The sequence below is a fragment of the Diadema setosum genome, chromosome 14 (genome assembly GCF_964275005.1).
Source record: "Diadema setosum chromosome 14, eeDiaSeto1, whole genome shotgun sequence".
In the NCBI taxonomy this organism is placed as follows: Eukaryota; Metazoa; Echinodermata; class Echinoidea; order Diadematoida; family Diadematidae; genus Diadema; species Diadema setosum.
Window position 1 is genome coordinate 29,125,961 of NC_092698.1, and position 23,255 is coordinate 29,149,215.

The 23,255-nt window shown below is 37.8% G+C and overlaps 1 protein-coding gene across 1 annotated transcript in view; it reads left to right on the forward strand.

Annotated features, from left to right (window-relative positions):
• The first annotated feature begins 307 nt into the window (after positions 1-307).
• The window catches only part of LOC140237674 (cyclin-H-like), a 33,663-nt gene continuing 10,715 nt past the window's right edge, over positions 308-23,255 (forward strand). The window contains exons 1-10 of the mRNA XM_072317600.1: positions 308-327; positions 3,870-4,144; positions 5,264-5,386; positions 7,767-7,840; positions 8,997-9,201; positions 10,095-10,202; positions 13,929-13,984; positions 18,785-18,858; positions 20,394-20,505; positions 21,355-21,430. Coding sequence (XP_072173701.1) covers positions 4,028-4,144; positions 5,264-5,386; positions 7,767-7,840; positions 8,997-9,201; positions 10,095-10,202; positions 13,929-13,984; positions 18,785-18,858; positions 20,394-20,505; positions 21,355-21,430 — 945 coding nt within the window. The 5' untranslated portion in view covers positions 308-327; positions 3,870-4,027. The remainder of the gene's footprint in view (positions 328-3,869; positions 4,145-5,263; positions 5,387-7,766; positions 7,841-8,996; positions 9,202-10,094; positions 10,203-13,928; positions 13,985-18,784; positions 18,859-20,393; positions 20,506-21,354; positions 21,431-23,255) is intronic.

Here is a 23,255-nt window from a genome sequence, read left to right on the forward strand (position 1 = left end):
ACATTCAGTCACAAACGCATGCTACATTGCGATGGTGTCACCGTTTCAGTGAGAGGGAGATGGGGGTTGCACCCCCCCCCCCCCCCCCCCCCTCATTCGCGGCTACGATTGAAAATGAGGAGCACAGCTACAGTGCTGCATTATGATGTGGCTCGCTCACACATTATGCTAGCTGCGGGCGCGGGCGGGTCGCCCAAGAGGGGAGATCAGTGGGGTCGCCGTGGAAAGAAGCAGACGTCTTCGTGTGAGGCCACTCGCGTGAGAACATGAGAGAGAGAAAACAGTATTTGGACCGTTCCCCTCATATACTGGTGACCTTATTAGATTGTAAGTAGACTTCCTTGGCTATGAAATTTGAGGTACCTAGTTAAACATGGAGAACGAGCGTGACTTTTGCAAAAGACAAATCTTTGACTTTTTAATGAGTCGCTCAGATCAGCCAGCCCCATGTATCTGAATCTGTGTTTGATGTTACCAGCACTCAATGCTACTCGACTCTGCGCTATAATTTATAGGTAATTTACGTATCTAGATTCTAGTAATTATACTAACATACTAGTCGATAAATTTACTTTTTTAAGTGTTTAGAACTTAGGAGAGTCCTGTGTTACCGGACACTTTTATTTGTCGTTGCTCTGAATTCGGTCTTCAGAGGATGAACGTTATTTTTGAGCAAAAATAACCTGTTAACACTTTGTTTTATTTTCAAAGTCATGAAAATTATGGATTTTGCAAAATCATGTGAATTTTATTTTCTCTGATATTTTGAAAATGTAATTCAAGTGAACCCTCTACAAATAGTGCAATGTAAAATCACAGTTGATCGACGTCTTTTACCATTCACACCAGAGCAGAATCACTATTCGTGCCCACAATTCACTGTTCACTGACACCATGGAGCTAACTGGTAGCTCCATGCTGACACTGTAACGTTACACATTCGTACTGAGCGGATGACAGACCGGGCAGAGAGAAAAATGGCAAATGTGAAATGAGGCTCAAATTTTGTATCGTACGTCAAAAGGTCAAACATGAACATTTTGATCAATTTACACTGTTAAATTCTGTGATGTTATGATATGAAAATTAAGTTTGAGGCAACAACAAATAAATCCTTTTTTGGTTTGCCTTTAGACTCTAGAGACAGTCTTTTTGGGCTTGCGCCGAAAGGATGGGTTGGGTGGTGGCGCATTGCGTTAATGGGAACACCACCCTTCGTCCAAAGCCCCCCCGGTTTTGCCGAAAGGGTGCGTTAGGAGCGTTGGGTCGCGTCGCGTTGACTGGAACCCCACCCTTCGTCCAAAGCCCCCCCCCCCCCCCCCCCCCCGGTTTTGCCGAAAGGGTGCGTTGGTACTTTTTCTCATGTAATATTAAAAGACGATTTTTGAATTTATATGTAACATTCAAACAACCATTTAAAAGAGGCTATCATCCGGATCGGTTTACACTATATTACCACTTGGTCTACAGCCAGTTGGTCTAATAGACTGTTTGATATCAGTTGGTCTAATAACCAGTTGGTCTAGTCATCATTTCGTCCAATTACTGTTTGGTCTAATTGTTATTTAATTTAATTACTATTTGGTCTACAGTCAATTCGTCTAATAATAGCCATTTGGTCTATTTTTGGTCTATTATGAGTTGGTCTAATTTCGTCTAATCATCAAATGGTCTAAAATAAAACCAAATTTGTCCAATATAAATTTGGTGTACACAATAAAAAGGCCCCTCCCCCCCCCCCCAAAAAAAAAAAACAATAGCCCAGTTGGTCGGTTTCGGTTTTGCTGAAAGGGTGCGTTGGGAGCGTTGGGTCGCGTCATGTTGACTGGAACCCCACCCTTCGTCCAAAGCCCCCCCCGGTTTTGCCGAAAGGGTGCGTTGGTACTTTTTCTCATGTAATATTAAAAGACGAGTTTTGAATTTATATGTAACATTCAAACAACCATTTCAAAGAGGCTATCGTCCGGATCGGTTTACACTATATTACCACTTGGTCTACAGCCAGTTGGTCTAATAGACTGTTTGATATCAGTTGGTCTAATAACCAGTTGGTCTAGTCGTCATTTCGTCCAATTACTGTTTGGTCTAATTGTTATTTGGTTTAATTACTATTTGGTCTACAGTCAATTCGTCTAATAATAGCCATTTGGTCTATTTTTGGTCTATCATGAGTTGGTCTAATTTCGTCTAATCATCAAATGGTCTAAAATAAAACCAAATTTGTCCAATATAAATTTGGTGTACACATCAATAAAAAGGCCCCTCCCCCCCCAAAAAAAAAAAAAAAAAAATAGCCCAGTTGGTCATATAGACGAAACGATGATTGGACCAAATGGTACCTGATTAGACCAGGAGGCTGGATATTAGACCAAATGACAATAAGATCAATGGTTATTAGACTAAATGGTGTAGACTAAATGATGATAGACAGAGGCAAGACCAACTGGGCAATGGACCAAAATTAATGATGTGTACACCAAATTTATATTGGACAAATTTGGTTTTATTTTAGACCATTTGTTGATTAGACGAAATGGAATTAGACCAACTCATAATACCAAATCGGTATTTGACGATATAAATTGGTGTTAGACCAAAAATAGACCAAATGGCTATTATTAGACGAATTGACTGTAGACCAAATAGTAATTAAACCAAATAACAATTAGACCAAACAGTAATTGGACGAAATGATGACTAGACTAACTGGTTATTAGACCAACTGATATTAAACAGTCTATTAGACCAACTGGCTGTAGACCAAGTGGTAATATAGTGTAAACCGATCCGGACGATAGCCTCTTTGAAATGGTTGTTTGAAGGTTAAATATAAATTCAAAACTCGTCTTTTAATATTACATGAGAAAAAGTACCAACGCACCCTTTCGGCAAAACAGGGGGGGGGGGGGGGCTTTGGACGAAGGGTGGGGTTCCAGTCAAGGCGACGCGACCCAATGCTCCCAACACACCCTTTCGGCAAAACCGGGGGGGGGGGGGGGGGGCTTTGGACAAGGGTGGTGTTCCCATTAACGCGACGCGCCACCACCCAACCCACCCTTTCGGCACAAGCCGTCTTTTTGGTATTGATATTCCAATCCATGTTTATGTTAATGTGTGTGCGCCTACATGTATGTGCCAAGATATTTGTATTCTGACACACTTTCAATTTCATCATGATCAATTAGAAGTGGAGTAATGATGTACAATCATAATCTCTTGTTTTCTTGGTATTCAACATAATGACATAAGTCTACATTCAGATACAACAGGGCTGCCAACACTGGAAACTAGTTGAGAGTGAGACTCCCATAGGCCAGTGCTATAATTTAGGAGTCAAAATGAGTGAGATCAATAGAAATGCATGCAAATGAAATAAAATTTTAGAGTGAGAAAGGATTAAAATGCATGAGAGTTGGCAGCCCTGGATACAAAGTTTGCTACTTTTTCTCAATAAATGTTATCATTGCTGTCTGTGATCAAACCAACGATTCAGGTGTCATCTGCAAACTTTAACACCCTACAGCTTTCAGAATCCGGCTGATTCTCACTAGTTAATAGTGAGAACAACATCGGAGAGAGTATGCATCCTTGTGGGGTGCCTGTATTTTGACAACTCATTTATAATACGGTACACAATTTTCCCACCTAACTCTGTGTCAATGCATGATAGAAAATATTTTGTGCCATGTTGATGCATTTTGATGAAGCAAAATTTGAGATGTTTACTTGGATACAAATCTGCTTTCACATAGAGTTCTGAATCCAAGGCTTTGCTTCTACTCCTTTGCATGTACTGTAGATGCTATTAAAGAAAGACATACAGATTGATCTTTCTCAGTTGATGTTTCTTTTGATTTTGTGCATTCAAGTTGTTTTCAACAGGCAAGGCATACCTCATGATTGGAGCAGTTTGGTATTCATCATAGGGGGAATTTGACACCTAGGAAAGAGTCCTTTTTGACAAGTAGCATTTATCAGCCCCCACCCCTCTCAAGGCCAAGAGAAACCACACCAAATAAGAAGAGAAATGTATCACACCAGCAGCCAGAGAAGAGAATGGACTTTCTCTTCTGCTGAAGAATTGGCAGAGAAACGTAGTGCTGCTAACCGCAGATATAGGGATGAGCATGCAGCAAAAGCACAGGTTTGTATGAGGAGAGGTGAAAGGGTCATGTTAGTAATGTGGCTGTTTAGACCAAATTGTGGAAGAGAAAATAAAAAGAAGAAGATGATTATTTGTGTTTTGCTGTCCATTGGCACTTCTCTGAACATGTAGGATAGAAAGCAACAGGCATATTGAAAATTTGCTGACTGTGACATTCTTTGTAACTGATTGAACGTTTGGTCACATGAGTTACTATGTATGGGTTAGGTTTAAAGGTTAACATTCAAACCAAACTTAAAAATCATAACAAATTTATTTAACCCATTGTAAGTACCCATTGCTGTAAAATTGTGAAATACATTCTGGATTCAATATGTCCAGTTGTGATGTTTGCCACTAGTTGGCCAAGGAAGGTCATGGTTGTCTTTAAGATTTGCTTACATTGAAGTAAATCATCAACCACTGGACTTCCTTCAACCATTTTGGGATTAGAACTGCAGTGCAACATGCTGCAGTTGAGCAAATGTAATGGTAAAGTACCTAATGGTATGATTACAGGAACTGTTTTGGACGTGACTTTTGAATGTACATATATTTGTTTATGTGCTTTGTAACTTTGCAATCTTGTTATGAATATCAATTTACACTCTTTGAATGTGTGTGTGTATGTGTGTGTGTGTTTGTGGTATTTCTAAGTAAACTCACACTTTTAGTCTTCAGACTTTTTGATGATTAAGACTAATAAAACCAAACTGAATGATTGAATGAACTGTCACAGGATATGTCACAATATCTAAAAATATCAGGTGTCTGGGCATTTTGTAACATAAACCTGAACATGTTTCAATGTTATACACCGCCCCAAAGAGCACACTGGTATCTTGCTTTTCCTTTTCACTTTTTGGTTGCAAGTTCTTGGATCATTGTTTTGAACAGCACTCAACACTGTAAGCAAAAGACAATGATGATAGACATTAAAGTGAAACCTTGATTAAATATAAAAGTGTTTTGCTTGGTGCGTTGCAGGTCTATGAAACTTTGAATTGTTGATTTACTTCATTTTTTCCCCCAATAAATTTGAATGATAACTTGACAGAGTAACAATATTAGATTACAAGTTTTCCACAATAATGACATTCTAACCATATCTTGTCTCAGGGTAAAGACCCTTCAACTTTCTTTTTGAGTGAGTCAGAGGAGAGAACTCTCTGCGAGTCATATGAGTTCTGTCTGAGAGATTTCTGCAAGAAGTTCCAGCCACCAATGCCCCCTGCTGTTTTGGTAAGTCCATTGGTTTCATCTAAGATGAAAATAATGAGATGTGAGCCCCCCCCCCCCCCCCATACAACTGTTTGAAGAACAAATATATTACATTTAGATTTAATCACCCTTTTTAATACACCCTATGAACCATACTTTTTTTTTCTTAACTTACATTGTGCTGATTATAAATGCATCATGTTTGCATTTTAGGATATTCTACCAGACAGTGAAAATTACCAAATAAATAAAAACACAATTCCTTTTATGTGTATGACAGTTTGAAGTGCTGGTTCGCCATTGAAAAAAACAAACAAACAAACAAAACAAAACAAAACAAAACAAAACAAAACAAAACCTGAAGCATTTGTGGATCAAACTAAAGTTTCATTCCTTAGTTGTTGCTGAACTTTTATTTAGTAGATATCGAAATAAAATGAATTCCACCTGGTAGTTCACTCAACCTTTCTTCCCTAACAAACTTGATGTTTCAAAGCCTCAATACTGTTTTGGCTGAGATATTTGTTGAAAGAAACTGGTTAGCTTTTGCATGAATATGTAAAATGCCTTGTTATTTCTCGATCATGTGGGCTATAGATATGACTGTTTTGTTAGTGAATGATGTTTGTTCATTTGAATGTCAAATTCTGGTATTGAAGTGATGACGATAGCATATATTATCTCCAGGGGGCACTGTTTTTGACACATTTTCCACCATGTGCTGCTTAAATTTCTTTGCAACAGAGTAACTGCAAAGGAAAAAAAAAAAATCTTGAATTGACTTAAATCTGTTGTAGAATAGAGCTGATATTATGCACAGATGTGAATACATTAAATATCAAAATGATGAGATAAAAATATAGCAACAATAAGATAAAAAGCATAAGTTACTGTCCAGTATTATAATTATATAGTTTGTGCAAGTGCACAATCAGGGCCCATTGATACCAAGTTTGTTTTACAATGCTACTTTTTTTTCCTCATGTTTGTTTTGAGAGGTTTGTAGCATTAGCTTTACTAAGCACCTGCTGCTGTATAAACCATTATAGAGAATACTGCTGGCATGTACTTCAGTAATGTCACTACATTTATGGCCTACTGTACGTGGTATCAGCATATATGTCAGACATGAGTAATTGTACAATGTATCAATGAATAAGGTAATTTAGGATTTAGCAGCTGATTATCCACTTTTTCTTTTTAAAGTGTGGGAGGGTGTTCCCAGGATTAAAGATTACTTATATTGGCCTTAGTTTCTGACTTTTCATGATGTTGGGATTGGATGAAATTCAAACTGTGTGTGTATCCCTTTAAAATGCAAATGCTCTTACAGATTACGAGGGCATATAATCTGCAGATTGAAGGGCTATGTCGTGAATCTTTCATGGGGGAGGTGATTTATCAAATACGGTTCAAACATGTATTAGACCACTTGTGACTCACACCTTGATATTCTATCTTTAGGCTGTAAGTTATGCTGGTAGATACGTGGATGGTTACAAAGTGCTACTCTGAGACACAAAGTGTTTAACCTATTCATGCCCACTGAGAATGAAGCCAAGGGCTAGAGTGCCTGCACTATGCCACTGAGATTCAGCAAGCAACTTTATCTGTCTTGTGTTGGCAGCTATTTGGTGCATTGAAGTGGATGAAAATTGATCTAAACCTGTAAATCCCCATTCAGAAGGTTGTAGACACACTACAGCCAGAGAGGAGAGTATTCAAACACATACAGGCACAATTTATTATTCTCCAAATTTACTTCCAATTGTTCTTTCCACTCTATTGTTACTGTTATAATCAAGGGTCGTACAACTACTTATGCCAGTACAGTGTATTAAAATCACATTCACTGGAGCCATTTTTGTTTGCTGTCAATGACCATTTCTGCTACGTATAGTACCAATAATGATAAATGTGATAACTGAAAATGGGCTTTTGATAGAAATTCATGTTGCTGAGGCAATCTGAACCATATTTCAAAATCTCACCAGGAGAGTAGGCATTTATTTGAGAGTGTATAGTAACACAGCAACAGTCTTGTCAGATAAGAGCTAAAACTTGACAGTCCAATTAGTGTTAGCTAGTGTCCATGAACATGGTGTTATAACCAACAAAGTGCTTCCAAAAGAACTGGTATGTTAGATGCCATTGGTACTTTGCTTTACCTGGCATTTTGATTCCTTTCCATGCATTTCCTGTGTTCACTGCCATGCCAGCTATCGCCGACACCTGGTCCCTGGCATCAAAAATTTGGGTTATAATTTCACAGAAAATATACATAATTTCCTCATTTAGAATGATCTATAATCAATATCATGATGTAGATTGATAAACACTGGCTGTTTCCATCCAATCATTCATTTTTTAAATTTCTGACCTTTTGACATGTCGTATCCAGGGAACATCATGCACTTACTTCAAGAGGTTCTACGTCAACAATACTGTCATGGATTACCATCCCAAGTACATCATGTGAGTATGTGCTGCTCTGTAATAGAAAGGGCCTGTTGCCCAGAGATGGCAGTTACAGCTTGCTGGAGATTCAGGCTGCGTTTATCTAACTTGAGAGAGAGAGAATCACGTTTCAAGACGCATTTGGAACAGTGTTTGCAAACGTGGTTTGAAACACGATTCTCAGGGTGCCGCGTTTATCTAACCATCATACAATCGCGATTCGAGTGGTGTCACTGCGCTGCTGCTTTGCGCCATTTGACCCGGGAAGTAAAGGTCAACTGCATACCACCAAACATGCCTCATCAGTCACACACAAATAATGGTTAGAGAGCACAACCGGAAACAGCTGGGATTTGACCCTGAGATATAAACACGTTTCAAAATGGCATTGCGTTTATCTACTCACAGAATGGTGATCATGGTTTCAAACGTGTTTCAAAACACCCTTTGAAAGGCGTTTCAAAACGGCGATTCTAAACGTGTTTGAAAACACGGCTGCGTTTATCTAACCCCTAAAAATGCCTCAAACGCGTTTAGGATCTTGATTCTGCCTCAGAAAATTTCTAGATAAACGCAGCCTCAGATACACAGATGTCAATGCATTTGGTATCACTTAATAGGATATGTTGTGTACAACTTTGATGCCTATTGCTTGATGTATGCTGTAATGTGTGGTTAGGAACATTGTCTTCTGAAAGAAAGTGCAGAGCCATGAATAGTGTAAATCATATATGCAATGTTGAAAAGTGTAAATCCTTTGCAATAAAATTAACATAACCATGCATGCTAATGTGCGGTCGTTTTGTTGTGTCAGTGGGTACAAATCCCAAATAAACAGAATCTAATGAATTATTGGAGTTAGTACTAAGGTATTGAAAACATATATATATTTGTTTAATCCAGCTAAAATCTTCATTTCTGACTTATCATACACCCTGTAAGATTTTGAAACTGTTCAAAATTGTATCGCAGAGTTTCACTCTTGATTCACAGTGTATGGAATTGAAAAACACTGAATTTAGGCAACATCTTTATAAACCTTTTGCATTTCCAAACAAATATACAAAAAGAGCCCATGCATTTTTCATTAGGGTATATGATGTCACTATTGAAGATATTTAACATCTGCTACTGAATAGCATGTTTTCTAAAAATTATTTCCATCGGCCATCAGGTTGACCTGCGCGTACTTGGCCTGTAAGGTTGAGGAATTCAATGTGTCGATATCACAGTTCTGCGGTAACCTTCGACCCGAGGAGCAGGAAAGGATGGCAGAGCTCATTCTGAATCACGAACTCCTCGTCATGCAACACCTCAACTACCACCTGACTGTCCATAACCCCTTCAGGCCTCTAGAGGGCCTCTTCATTGACATCAAGGTGGGTTACCAACGTAGGTGTGCAGTTCTCGGCAATATCAGCCCCTACTTCACTGTTCATTTGTATGGTGTAATGTGCAAATCGATACCGACTGCTGACTATTTCTAGTCACCTGGAGGAACAGCAAGCAGTCAGTATCATTCACTCATTGCTACAATTCCACGGCAAGTTGGTTCGGTCGTTAACATGTTTGCCTTACAATCTTGAAGTCCGTGGGTTTGAAGTCCCACATTTTCCTATGTTCAGAAACAACAGCCCTGACTCAGGTGCAGGTCCAATGTGTGAAAAAGTCACAACTGGTGAAAGAAATATCCAGTTTGCTTCTAGCAAAGAGCATGATGAAAACCTTTAGGTCTGTTTTGCAAACTCCATTTGAGAAATGGTTAGTTATAATGACCCCTTGAAGTTCAAGTAGGTCGTAATCTTGGTCTGGAGTAAATTTCCGATACCTGTCAGCACTTTTGTGAAAAGCACTCTCTTTCCCCATTTTGTAAAGAAGTTGCCCAACGTGATCACGGGAATAAAGTGTACGAGGGTATGCACAAGGACAAGCTCATGTATTGTTTATGGTGTCACCAGTGTAGGTGAAAATCATGCTGCACACATCCAAAGTGAGATTCTAATCCATTTTTAAGTCTATTTTTAGTAAAAGTAAAATAAAGTGAAGTAAACAAAATGATACAAGTTTCATTGAAATTTGATATAGGGCAGAATTTTTATTAAAATGATGTGATGTCAAGCTCAATGCGAGCAAGAAAATTACATTATGCAGTAATATCATGATGGCATATTTTTCAACAATAGAGACAAATGTATGTTTTCTTTGAAATCTTTGCGAATGGTAAGATGTGGACTAACCTTTAACCTTTATCAATCTGTACCCTTAATTGCAGACAAGATTTCCAGCTCTGAGGAATCCAGAGCTGCTGCGGAAGAATGCAGACGAGTTCCTGTCAAGGTCACAGAGTACAGATTCCTGCCTTCTGTGTTCACCGTCGCAGGTACACAGTCTTGGAAGCATGTGTGGCCTACCCCCATCCCCCACTTCAGAGTCTGAGGGACGGCATGCGTGTTCCCAAAATCTCCAGTAAAGGGATACTTTTTGTGTGATAAAATGCAGTCTGAGCATTGTTCAAAAAAACCAAGGTGGACTATTTGATTTTTCACCTGGAGATTTCGTTTGCTATTTGATTTTTCACCTAGAGATTTCGTTTTTAAAGGCAGTGTTTTTATCATTCTCTTTGGTACTCCTGAGAAATTTAAAACAGGAGTTATAAAATACCTTGGAAATCTAAGAGGAACTTGTCAAGGTATCAAACATGTCATAATGTTTTGATTTCATTTTTTTAATCAAATGTGTTCAGAGACCTCCACTTTGAATTCACACTCAGATATTGTCTCCTAAGGTATTGTATATTGACAGCTTAACTGACATAGGGTAGGGTTGTCTGTCTTGAGATAAGGGCTGAGAGTTTACCCGAGATTGGGGTTCATTTAAAGGGGATGGCTAGTAACTGATCAGTGGGAATCAGTGGGAATGCTGGAGGATGATTGTTCCAATCCTTGTGGGATTCATTTAAGAGTACATTGTATCTATTGTTGTGTGAAAATTATTTGCTTCAGAATGGTCTCATATTCAAGTAATGTGCAGTTTAATGTTTCCAGGTTAGCGTGCCTGGTCAGTGACGGGGCATTAATCTGCACATTACTGTATACGCTATAATTTTCGCGTACATAAATTTTCGCGATTGGGGGACCAGAGAAAATATGAAGTGGCAAAGAAAGTGTGAATTTTCAACTTACTAGCAAATAAGAATGATACTAGTTATACACTGCATGAAAAAAAAACTTACCAAACTCTGCGAACTGGTAAGTTAGAATTCAACATTTTTGAAGTGGTTAAGTCCATCGTGCTAGATTTCTGACGAGTGGTACAAGGGGTTGCGATAATGGATTGGCTCTACAGTATTTGTAAGTAGACGTGGACTAGCCCGACCACCCCCAGATGCTGTTAATACGCTGTGCTGTGCGAATGCTACTTGCAGCGACTGGGCTGTGTATGCTAGTAGTTAGACGTGGACGTGCTACATGTATATGTACGTAAACAAGCTTAGCCAGTATGGTCTGTTCGGTAAGCCGTGACATGGTTTACTAGTACTGAAATGTTCGTATCATCAAGGCAAGGGATCCATTTTGGAAGGTAATATTTTCGCGTGTTGTTAATTTCGCGAATAGCTCCCGACTCGCAAAATTCGCGAAAATAAAACCCACGCGAAATATATAGCGTATACAGTACTTGAATATGAGACCGTTCTGAAGCAAATAATTTTCACACAACAGTAGATACATAATGTACTCTTAAATGAATCCCACAAGGATTGGAACAGTCATCCCTCAGCATTCCCACTGATTCCCACTGATCGGTTACTAGCCATCCCCTTTAACAGTGTTCCTGATTTAGGGGGATCTCAAAGGCAGAAAACACCTGTGGAAGACCGTAAAGTGTGTGTGTTGGGGGGGGGGGTCAGAAATTTTGGCTGTGCAGATAAAGGGGTGCTTTCAAAGGGAGGAAACAAGCATATGATACCCTAAATGATAATAATAATGGGGAGGGGGTTGGGGTTTGGCAAGCCTGACAAACATGAGAGTTTTTATTCTATATCAGCTCCTGCTGTGGCCCATAAATGTACTGTTAGCCTGTGTCTTTAGTCACTGCTGGCTGTGTAACACAAAGCATCACCAATTATGGATACTTGATGATATTCTGAGCATCAGAGTGAATCAAACCTGCATCATGTGTGTGTTAAGGTAGTATTGTGCACCAAGAGAAACCCAAATCTGTCAGTGAGTAATGTTAATCAATGGTTTATCCCCAGTAGCCCCAGTTGGCATATCATGGAGTGTACCTTGGCATGTTGGTGCAACTGTGTACATTTTCCATTTATTCATGCTTGGCCAGTCTCTCTAGTTGTGGATATGGGTCAAACTTATTGACCCTTAAACCAAGCCATTCGATAGCTACTAGTGAATAAAAGTTAGTTTGGTGTGGTGTGGTGATAACCCCCATCTCTACCTGGCATGATGAACAATTACGTCGATTTGCTACTATTGAGTAAAAGTTAGTTTGGTGTGGTCTGGTGATAACTCCCATCTACCTGGCATGATGAACAATTACGTCGATTTGCTACTATTGAGTAAAAGTTAGTTTGGTGTGGTGTGGTGATAACCCCCCATCTACCTGGCATAATGAACAATTACGTCGATTTGCTACTATTGAGTAAAAGTTAGTTTGGTGTGGTGTGGTGATAACCCCCCATCTACCTGGCATAATGAACAATTACGTCGATTTGCTACTATTGAGTAAAAGTTAGTTTGGTGTGGTGTGGTGATAACCCCCCCACCCCCCATCTACCTGGCATAATGAACAATTACGTCGATTTGCTACTATTGAGTAAAAGTTAGTTTGGTGTGGTTCGGTGATAACCCCCATCTACCTGGCATGATGAACAATTACGTCGATTTGCTACTATTGAGTAAAAGTTAGTTTGGTGTGGTGTGGTGATAACCCCCCCACCCCCACCCCCCCCCCCCCCCACCCCCCATCTACCTGGCATAATGAACAATTACGTCGATTTGCTACTATTGAGTAAAAGTTACTTTGGTGTGGTGTGGTGATAACCCCCCATCTACCTGGCATAATGAACAATTACGTCGATTTGCTACTATTGAGTAAAAGTTAGTTTGGTGTGGTGTGGTGATAACCCCCCCACCCCCCCATCTACCTGGCATAATGAACAATTACGTCGATTTGCTACTATTGAGTAAAAGTTAGTTTGGTGTGGTTCGGTGATAACCCCCATCTACCTGGCATGATGAACAATTACGTCGATTTGCTACTATTGAGTATTTAAAGTTAGTTTGGTGTGGTCTGGTGATAACCCCCATCTACCTGGCATAATGAACAATTACGTCGATTTGCTACTATTGAGTATTTAAAGTTAGTTTGGTGTGGTCTGGTGATAACCCCCATCTACCTGGCATGATGAGTCAATTTCAATATGAAATGTGTATCCAATGATTCATGAATATTGCTGTGCACATATAATATACTCCACCAGCTATGTGATATAATGTTGCTCTATATACCTCATGTGAAAAATCTTGACATCTGATAGGTTTGCAATGGAATCTTGTGTTTTCTGTTTCTAAGAATGAATTGTACATGCCTAGGCCAGTAGGCAACTTTAATGTTTGCTGCAATCCGTACAAGTTCACAAGTACAGTATCTGTCTGGTTGAGTAGATATCACACTTTCAATTTTTATTTCCAAATGGTTGCTTTCTAAGGTACATGCTAGGTAGTGTATGCATGCCCGCCTTCTCAGATTATCAGCCCATCACATTAATGTTACAGAAAACACTCAGTAAATAAGTGAATGAATTTACAAATGAAGTACCTTTGTTTTACAACAGCACTGTTAAACAGAAATAGTGACTGCTTAATGCCTTTTTTGCTCAAGTTATAACAGCTTTGATTAACTTGCAGGGTCATACAATAGTGTAATGAACCAGGGTACAAGCACCTGGAATTGTAGCATTTCTGTGAGATACCCAAGAGTCCACCAACCTCGCCATGTCTAAACTAGCAGTCAATATATATTTTTACACATTGCTCTTATATCTCAAATACACATTCACTGTGTGTGATTAAATGTATCTCTTCCACAGATTGCACTGGCTGCCCTTATATCGAGCGCTTCAGAGCAAGGTCTGAACATTGACAAGTAAGTCTGATGTACTGTCCTCATACTCTGATATTATTGCTTATGGCAGTATCCACCATGCACATGCAGTGGATTTGTTGTTTGTTGGTTTTGCTGTGTTCTGATACATAGTAAACACACTATCTTGATTTCTGATCAATCTTTTTTTTTTTATACTCCTCCGCCACAGAGTGTCGCCGCACTCATTATGTTTTTTGGTTGTCCGTCCATCTGTCAGTCTGTCCTTACGTCCATCCGTAATTGATTTTGTGGGCAGGGTAGCTAAAGCACCATTTGAGGTATTTAAATGAAACTAGTCGTGTGTATGTGTGTGAACCAAGCTGTGCCTGTCAACTTTTGGACACACATGCTCAAGGTCAAAGATCATAGGTCCTGGTCAAATACTAAAATTTCACCATTCCCCCCCCCCCCCCCCTCCCATATCTCTATAACCTCAAGGTATTTTCCAGAAATGTAGTGTATGTAATTATCAGGTAAAGATTCTCTAGACAAAGTTTTAAGCCATGGAGTCAAAGGTCTTGTGAAAATGCTAAAATTGCACTTATTTCTCCATATAAGAGAAATTGTAGATATCTTCATGAAACTTATGTACTGCCTGACAGTGATTATCTTGGGAGGATGTTAGGTCATTAGATCGAAGGTCAAGGATAAAAAAAAATCAGATCAACCCGTTGGGGGCACGCTGCTGATGCTAGAACATACATTTACCACAGAAGCCTGCACAAAAATAAACTCGGGTAATTCTTCAAAGGGTGAAAGTACAAAAAGTATACTATCTAATGATTAAATTACACTATTTTTTCCTTACAGAGATGTATCTTGGAAATGACTTTCGTAATGTACATGTATGTACTTAATTAAATTTTTAGTATACTGGACAATTATTATGTGAGGAAAGATTACAAAACTGTAGGTCCATTCAGTCAGATGTAAGGAGAAAATGCTGAAATTTCTCTGTTTTTGGCTATATTTTGAAAATGGCTCAAAATATTGTCATGATAATTGGCATATACAGAGAGTGAGTCTCACATTGGCAAGATTTTTCTGTAGAGTTATTGATGGACTCGTTTAATAGCGGAGGCACACCAGTAGACATAGCAACATTTCTAGTTGAATGTAATATCATGCAAATAGCAGGTGTTAATAACACTTTTTGCTTGCTTGTTAGAACACCATCAGCTACAGTGTTCATAGCATGAATATACAGTACTGTGAGGCACCTCTTGATTTGAATGTTAATAGTGCTTCATCGTTACGATGCCAGATGCTGCTAAAGAGTAGATAAGGACCATCATATAGTTTCTAAACACTAGTAACTGAGAAATGTTGATTTCACATATTTTATTGTGCTGTAGCTTTTCAGAGTAGCTTTGGAACTTCATCATCAAATTTGACCCTGAACCACAAAATCAATGAAAAGTTGCCAGACAAGGATTCTGAAAGAGCAAATTTTAAGTTTTAAAATGATGTGTAACTCAATTGAAGTGGACTCTCCTAACCAGTCTAAATGTTGGAAAGAAAGCACACACTCGGGAAAAGTGTATACTGCAAAAAGAGACTCTGAAGAATAGCAGGGTCTATTCAAGCACTTGATCCTTCCAAGCTGTGCTCTGTTCACTGAATGAGACAAAAAACAGGATGTCTCTGTAGCAACAACAATAAAGAGCTTATCAGATTAGGCTGAAATTGAGTATACTCAATTAACACATTCTACCCATGACTAATAGCAACTTTCAAAGCAGTAGCATCATCCTTTCAAAAGTTATTAGAGTTGAAAAGGAAGTGTGTGTAAGAGGTTTTTAAGAAATGTAAAGGGGAATGTAAGATATACCTAATCACAGTATTCTACAAAGAGTATTCCAGAAAAAGTGCTGAAAACACAATTTCCCCTTTGTTTTTATGATCCTTAACTTTGGAATAATGTAGAGGAAGACTTTCAGAAAATATGACAAACTCAAGATTGACTAGGTTGACCCATTTCACCTATTTTGAGTCCTCATTTAAAATCAGGATTTGCGAATTTTTGTTGGTTTTGTGATGCTTGGTCACCAATATCTGAGTGTCTCATTCTGAAAGTTGCATGACCTTTACAAAATAAGAATCAGTGTTTGTGTATGATCGTGTTTATACAGAGAAGCAAAATACGCGCTCATGCCGGCTCATGCGAGAGGACCTCTCGAATTTTGCTCTGTGTAAACACGGCATACGCCGCCAAATGCAGGCTCATGCGAGAGGTTCCGTCCGCCACCTTTTGAGGTGGCCGATGCGAGAGGAGCCTCGCGTATTTTGCTGTGTGTTTATACAGACTACCAAAATTCGAGAGGTAACCGGAAAGCGTGTATTTCAATATCTGTCATGATCGAACCACGTCTTCTCCTTCTTACTGAAAAACTGGATTTCAATTGATCATTTGGCCAGGTGGTTGTCAAGAGGAACGTTACAAGAATGACCTTCAAGCTTGGTGGTCCTGATGACTTTGCCGGTGCCATCTTGATTTTTTTCATTTTTTCCCATCATGCAATAAACTGCACTGCGAACATGACCTATGCTTGACCCCAAAATTCGAGAGGTCCGGTTCAGCTGAGGTCCGCTCGCATCGGCTCGCATGAGCCCGTATTTTGACTTCTGTATAAACAAGAGAAATAAGCGCTCACGCGGGAGGTAAAATACCGGCTCATGCGCGCCGATGCGAGAGGCTCCTGTATAAACACACACTATGATGAACACTCAAAATTGATGTTTGTTTGTTTTTTATGTTGTTGGCTGGTGTTACCTGGTAACTAAATAACAAAAGAAGCCAAAAATATATCTTGGAGCTTAACAATAGGCTGAATGTTATTGATCACTTATTTGTTTGGCATTCCTCTGACTGCTGTTTTGATTGACACATGCTAGAATCAATTTACTCTGTTGCACCTGCTGTTGAAATGCTAGTTATGTACACCTGCCTGTTAAAAACTGCAGAAAAGTGTGTGTAAACCATGTTATAAGCCATGGAGAGAAGTTATCATGTAACAGAAGTTCCAGTGAATGCAATATGTTCAGAAAAGTTTTATGACCTTTACAAAATGTGGTATTTGGCAATTCTCTTACAAACTCTCTAGATCAGCTGTTGAAAGGGCAAGGGTTTTTTTATGGCAGTTGGCTGGCAAATGGGGAAAAATCAATATTGTGTTACTTGACAGGAGGCAACATGAAATTGAACATTCACCTCTTATTTGTTTGGCATTCCATTGGCTTTTGTTTGATTGGCGGGTGTTGTTGAAATTAGTTGTTGAAAAGAAGGGTATGTGCAGACCATGTTAAAAGCTATAGGGACATGTCATGTCATATATGACAGAAAGTTCAGTGGCTTTTCACGAGGTCACCAGACTTTAGATGCCTGAGATTCAGAAAAGTTGCATGACCTTTACACACATGGAATCAGTTAGTCTTTATGCCTATGCCACGAAGTGTAGCTGGAGGCTATTTTCTTTTGCTTGTTCATCAGTCTGTCCATCCATTTGTCACTCCGTCTTTCCGTCCTTTGTTGAAACGTAACTTAAAGACCACCAGAGGTATCCAAATAAAACTTGGCATATGTATGTTTGAATGGACAAAGCTGTGCCTATCAACATTATGGTGCACATGCTAAAGGTTAAATGCTTAAAATTTCACTATTTTCCCCTCTACAATGCCAGAAGATATTTTCTTGAAAGTTAATGCATACATGCATTACCAGATAAATATCCTCTAGAGAAAGTTTTGGGCCATGGGGTCAAAGACCAAAGGTCAAGTGAAAATGATAAAAATTTGCTTTTGCTCCATTCCTTGGAAATGGCATATGGTATCTTCATGAAACTTAATACATGCATATATTGCTAGGAAAAGATTTAGGCCATAGAATCAGAGGTCAGGTGAAAATCTTTTCATGTTACTTTTTCCCATATTTTTAAAAAAGCTCAAAGTATTATGAAAAGTGGATGTCACCAGTCCTTAACCAGTTGTGATTATTCCAAGAAAGTTGTTGACCATGGGGTCAAAGGGGAAGGGTCAAAGGGGAAGTGAAAATGCTCAAATTCCTGAATAATTGCTGTCAAACTTCAAAACATATTTTGCCAATCATGATCATGTGAAACTGTATGTCATCACACATCATCATATGTACTATAAATCTATTAAAAGAGTAATGCTGGAGGCACACAACATTTCTAGTTTCTTTTTATTTTGCCAATAATGATCATGTAAAACTTTATGTCATCTCAAATTATCATATGTACTGTAAATCTGTTAAAAGAGTAATGCTTAATGACGGAGGCACACAACATTTCTAGTTTCTTTTTTTTTTTCCGAGGAAAATTTTAATTTACATTTGAAGAACATTCACATACAAATGACAGTCATAATATACCTGATGCATAATATGAAATACACAAGATGACTAACAGCTTCAAACAATCTAAATAATATGAATTTGATTCCAGCTGATAGGGGATGCAAAGCCTTTGGTTTTTGCTGACATGTATTCATCTATCTATTTTGCTTGCATTAAAAATTGATAAAACTTCTCATCCTATGTGTCAGATGGAGAGCCATTGGTCAGGCAAACAGGGGTACTGTTAATTTCAGTAACATAACGTTAAATCCTACAATTCATGCTGGGTAAGTTGTTACCTGCCAAGTTACTTCAGAGTGAACAAAGGGGTGAGATAATAGTGTTTCTTGCTTGTGTTTGAAAAGAGGATGGATATTGTATGATTTTTTTCGCAATGTTCCGTGAATGAAAAGGAGATGATTGATTCTATTTCTGTTGATTTAAAGGTACGTCACAGAATTGCTGCTGGCTGGCCGTGACAGTGCCAAAGACCTCCCAGATATCATCAGTGCAATTAAGAGTGAGTGTTTTTGTACAAAATTCCTTGTCCAAGGAAAAATAAAAAAGAACCAAACAAACATTCACAGACTCACATGCAGTAGACTCCTGTTATAACAAAATCCCAGGGACCAACAGTTTTCTTTTGTCATATCAAAATTTTGTTATAACCGAATGAATTAACAATAACAAACATTGAGTGATGATGTTGTAGCCAGAATTTTTACTTCGTTGTAACCGTGTTAGTTATAACGGGAGTGCAATGTAATTGTAAGCGGAATGAATTGGACGTAAGATAAACACTGTTAACCTGGGAATACAGTTATTTGTAATTTTTTGCATGCTGCTGGACTGGCAAAAAATAAAAATAAATAAAAATAAAATGAGTGCATGCTTCAGGGAGATATTGAAATATTAACAGGAATAATCTCATCTGAAATTTTAAGCAATAGAACTGTGCTGAAATTGTTGTTGCGCATAAATTTCTTCAGTATATCTTGACATGTTTGGTGCTTACCTCTCCAATTAGTATGAATCAATCCCTTTTTTTTTTTTAAATCACAGATTACATGGACATACATCCTGTTTTTATAGATCATGTGAAATCAGTATTCATTTTGATGCAGAATGGGCTCATTTTCATTGATATTGTGCCATGATTCAAATCAGAAAACTCTCTATGAAAGAGTGAAAGAAGAATGGAAGAAATATACTCATGCGGATGTCTATGGGAAATGCAAGCTATAGCAAAATGGGCTCATCCCGTTGGGTTTTCTCAAGCAGTCAGTCAGGGAAACATGCTGGTTCTAATATTAGTCTTCTTTCAAGATTACCAGGTTATACAGTTACCCATTAATCTAGGTTGTTTGGTTGTTGTTTTTTCCATTGATTTCTGTCAAATGTGAAATTCCCCTCCATACCACCAAATTTGTGATCCAGCAGTTATTGTATGTCTCTGCTGTATGCTACAAATGATATTATAGGATAGATTTTCATAGGGAAAGTGCTTACATGTAGCTGTGTGTAACATGGAATTGGAAGGACTGTGCATTAGAAATGAGTACTTCAAACATTAAATCTGACCTGTTTAGTGTTGTACATTGGGGTCATTTTCTTTCTTTCTCTTGCTGTGCAATATGTTTATTTGGAGAAATGTGTATTCATGTAAATTGAACTGGAAAGCATTATGAGCTCTTTACTTCTAAAGGTGAGGATGAAACCATGGTGAAAACAATATACAGGCTTAACTAGAAATGGGTAAACCTGTTTGTCAAATGTGTATACAATAATGCAATACAATATTGGGTACTAACATAGCGCTCTTACAATGAGTGAACATGTATCACAGCGTTTCACAGAAATATGATATCCAACTTACATTTAGGAGGTAGGAGAAGAAACAAAAAAACAAAAATACAAGAGACAAGGAAAAAAAGACATACATGATTAATGTTATTGAAAAGGAAAGTCTTCAATGATTTTTGGAACATTGTCAGAGATATTCTTTAGTGTTTGATGTGATCAAGTTTCATGACTGTGCACATTCTCCCTCTTAAGCCGTCAGACAGATGGTGAGAAACATGCCAAAGTTGAACAGAGAGGTTGCTAAGCAACTGGAGTGGAAGCTTGATAAATGTCGCAATGAGGAGCTCAATCCAGAGAGTGAAGTGTAAGTGGTTACAGTTTCACTTTTTTTTTCTTCTTTTTTTTTTGTGATTTGGGGGGTTTGCTTCTCCAACGTCTGCAGGATTTGTATCTTGAATTTTGACATAAATAATTTATCATAAATACAGCACCTGAATTTATTTCTTCATCCTTGTCACTGTTAGGAATACACTGTACTACCACTTGTTTATTACCTCATTAATATAACTACTAGTTACTGTATAGCAGTAATGCAGTTACATCAGTAGCAATAGCAACAAAAGTAACCATGATAATACTGAATTTTATGTCTTCAACATATTTCATTGAATCTTGTAGGTTAAGGATAGATGTTAGGGCTCATGCTGGATCTAAGTATAATCTGCCATGAGAAATGAAAACAAAACAAAACATGCCAACAACATATCATTCATTGTGTATTAAAATTGTGACTTGCAGCAATGAAATTGCTGAATTGCTCACAATTGTACATAAAAGATATTCATGCATACAGATATAACAATTTCTTAATTATGGTCAGAGATAGTGATGAAGGCTACTGCATCTTCAAGGGGCCAACGTTTCTATTTGACTAAAGATTTTCAAATTGCTGGATAGAATGATTGTGTAACACACTCAGACTTCCACTTATTCATTGATTTGATCTCACCCATGCTCAAAACTTTCAATTGTTGGCAAAGTCCACCATGATATGAAGTGTAGCATATTTTCATGAGCAACATTTTGGTTTCGTGGCATTATGATAGAATAGTTAAAATGAGATTTCACAAGCATGACCACTCCACCACTGAGATAGTGAGCTGCAGCTGTATTTCTTTTTGTTGGTCTTTGGTATTTCTTGTAATATGATCAGATACAAGAAGAAGCTTAAAGACCAGCTGGATGCAGAGGATGAGGAAGTGTACATCAAACATTTGCAGGAATCTGAGGTGAGTGTAGATATGACTGTTTAGCATTTACTGTAAAAGCTGTAATTTTTATGTACAGATATTTTTACAAATGAGGAGGCCACAGATAATTTTGTGAGATGTTGTTTTCGTGATTTAACATTGAGGCTATCGTAAGCACAGTAGTGCCTGTGCGTTCACTCAGCTAGTGCATCAGGTGGTGATATTTTTTTGTGTGTTGCGGTCAAACAGTTATTCACGAAATTTGCAAAAGTGAAATCCTTACAAAAATATCAGCCTTTTACTGTATGCAAATTGGTCCTCTTTATGGAGATTTCCAATCACCATAGGGTAGAAACCGTGTTTTCAGATTACTGGAAGACCATTTTGCCATTTGAGAATTCCTCTAATATACTGAGCAGACTTATGAAGCACTGGTGGATGAGGGACATTATGTTAGGTTGATGTGGCCTTGTGTGCCCTTTCCCAGAAGTAGTTCATTTCCATGTACATCCTTAGACATGCGGCTGTTGCTAATAAGTTCATAGAAGCCATATAGTCTGTCTTGCAGTAGAAAAATGATGGTGATTAGCATTTGCAATCGCCATATGGCCATTCTGATAGTTTTGTATCCAGACTTCCTTTGAGAGACTGTCACAGGAAAACAGAACGTAACATTAATTTCATGTGGAATTTATGAATAGAAATGTATTGAAACTTTATATGCGCAATTAATCAGAACAGTGATGTGGCTGTGCTGAGGGTAAAGAAATGGCATTGCAGTAGTCTTGTATTGGTATATCGTCACCCATGCAGTCTGTCTAAAAAAAAAAAAAAAAAAAAAAAAAAATATATATATATATATATATATATATATATATATATATATATATATATATATATATATATATATATATATTACTTTGTTATGTATTTGCTCATGCTACGGAAACTTTGTTTTCTTGTCATAGTGTATAGTCCGAGAGAGAGAGAGAGAGAGAAAGAGATATATGATTTGGTTTTTTACTTTTGATTGTCAGTACAGTGATGAAATGGAGCAGTGGGTTAGTGGTAAAAAAAAAAAATAAAACAAAACAATATTTGAAATTAGGCCAAATTTATGACTGGCAACACAGCATTCATTGGACATTAGAGATAGTTGTCTCCATTCAATGTGCCTACATTGTGCTTTAGAGTACTCCTTGCTTGTAGTAAACCCATTAAGACCAATGATACTTCTACTTTTCAAATTTGTGAAGGGGGATTCACGTCTGCTGGAAGTTGTCCATGACAGGTCCAGAATAGATTGTTCCCATACAAAAATAGGTGTAATTAGTGCTGTCTTGTTTTGTGCCACTTGTTCATGCTATGAAAAACTATGTTTTCTTGTCATAGTGTATAGTATCTTTTATGTCTCATAATGATCCTCAAACATTACAAATGATAGTCAATAATGAGCTCACTATAATTTCTGAATGGTTATATATGAATGAATTATCAGTAAATACAAGTAAAACACATTTTATGATATTCACCAACAGAAATGTTGATGTCAAGGATATAAAGTGTATATTTAGCAGGATCTGAAATTAAACATGAGGTGTCTTTGCAATTGTTAGGAATCACAATTGATAATAAAATGACTTGGAAAGATCACTATTATTATAGTGCAGGAATTACAGTGCAGATCACTAAAATATTATATTCAATAAAATTTCAAAAAATATTGGGATACTTTTTCGACTTAAATCTTTACCCGCTGTTGTTCTTAAAATGATATATAATGCAATTAGTGCAACCTTTTTAGAATATGGTCTTTCTGTTTGGGGTTGTGTTGCAAATATATATTTAGACAGACTTTTTAAAC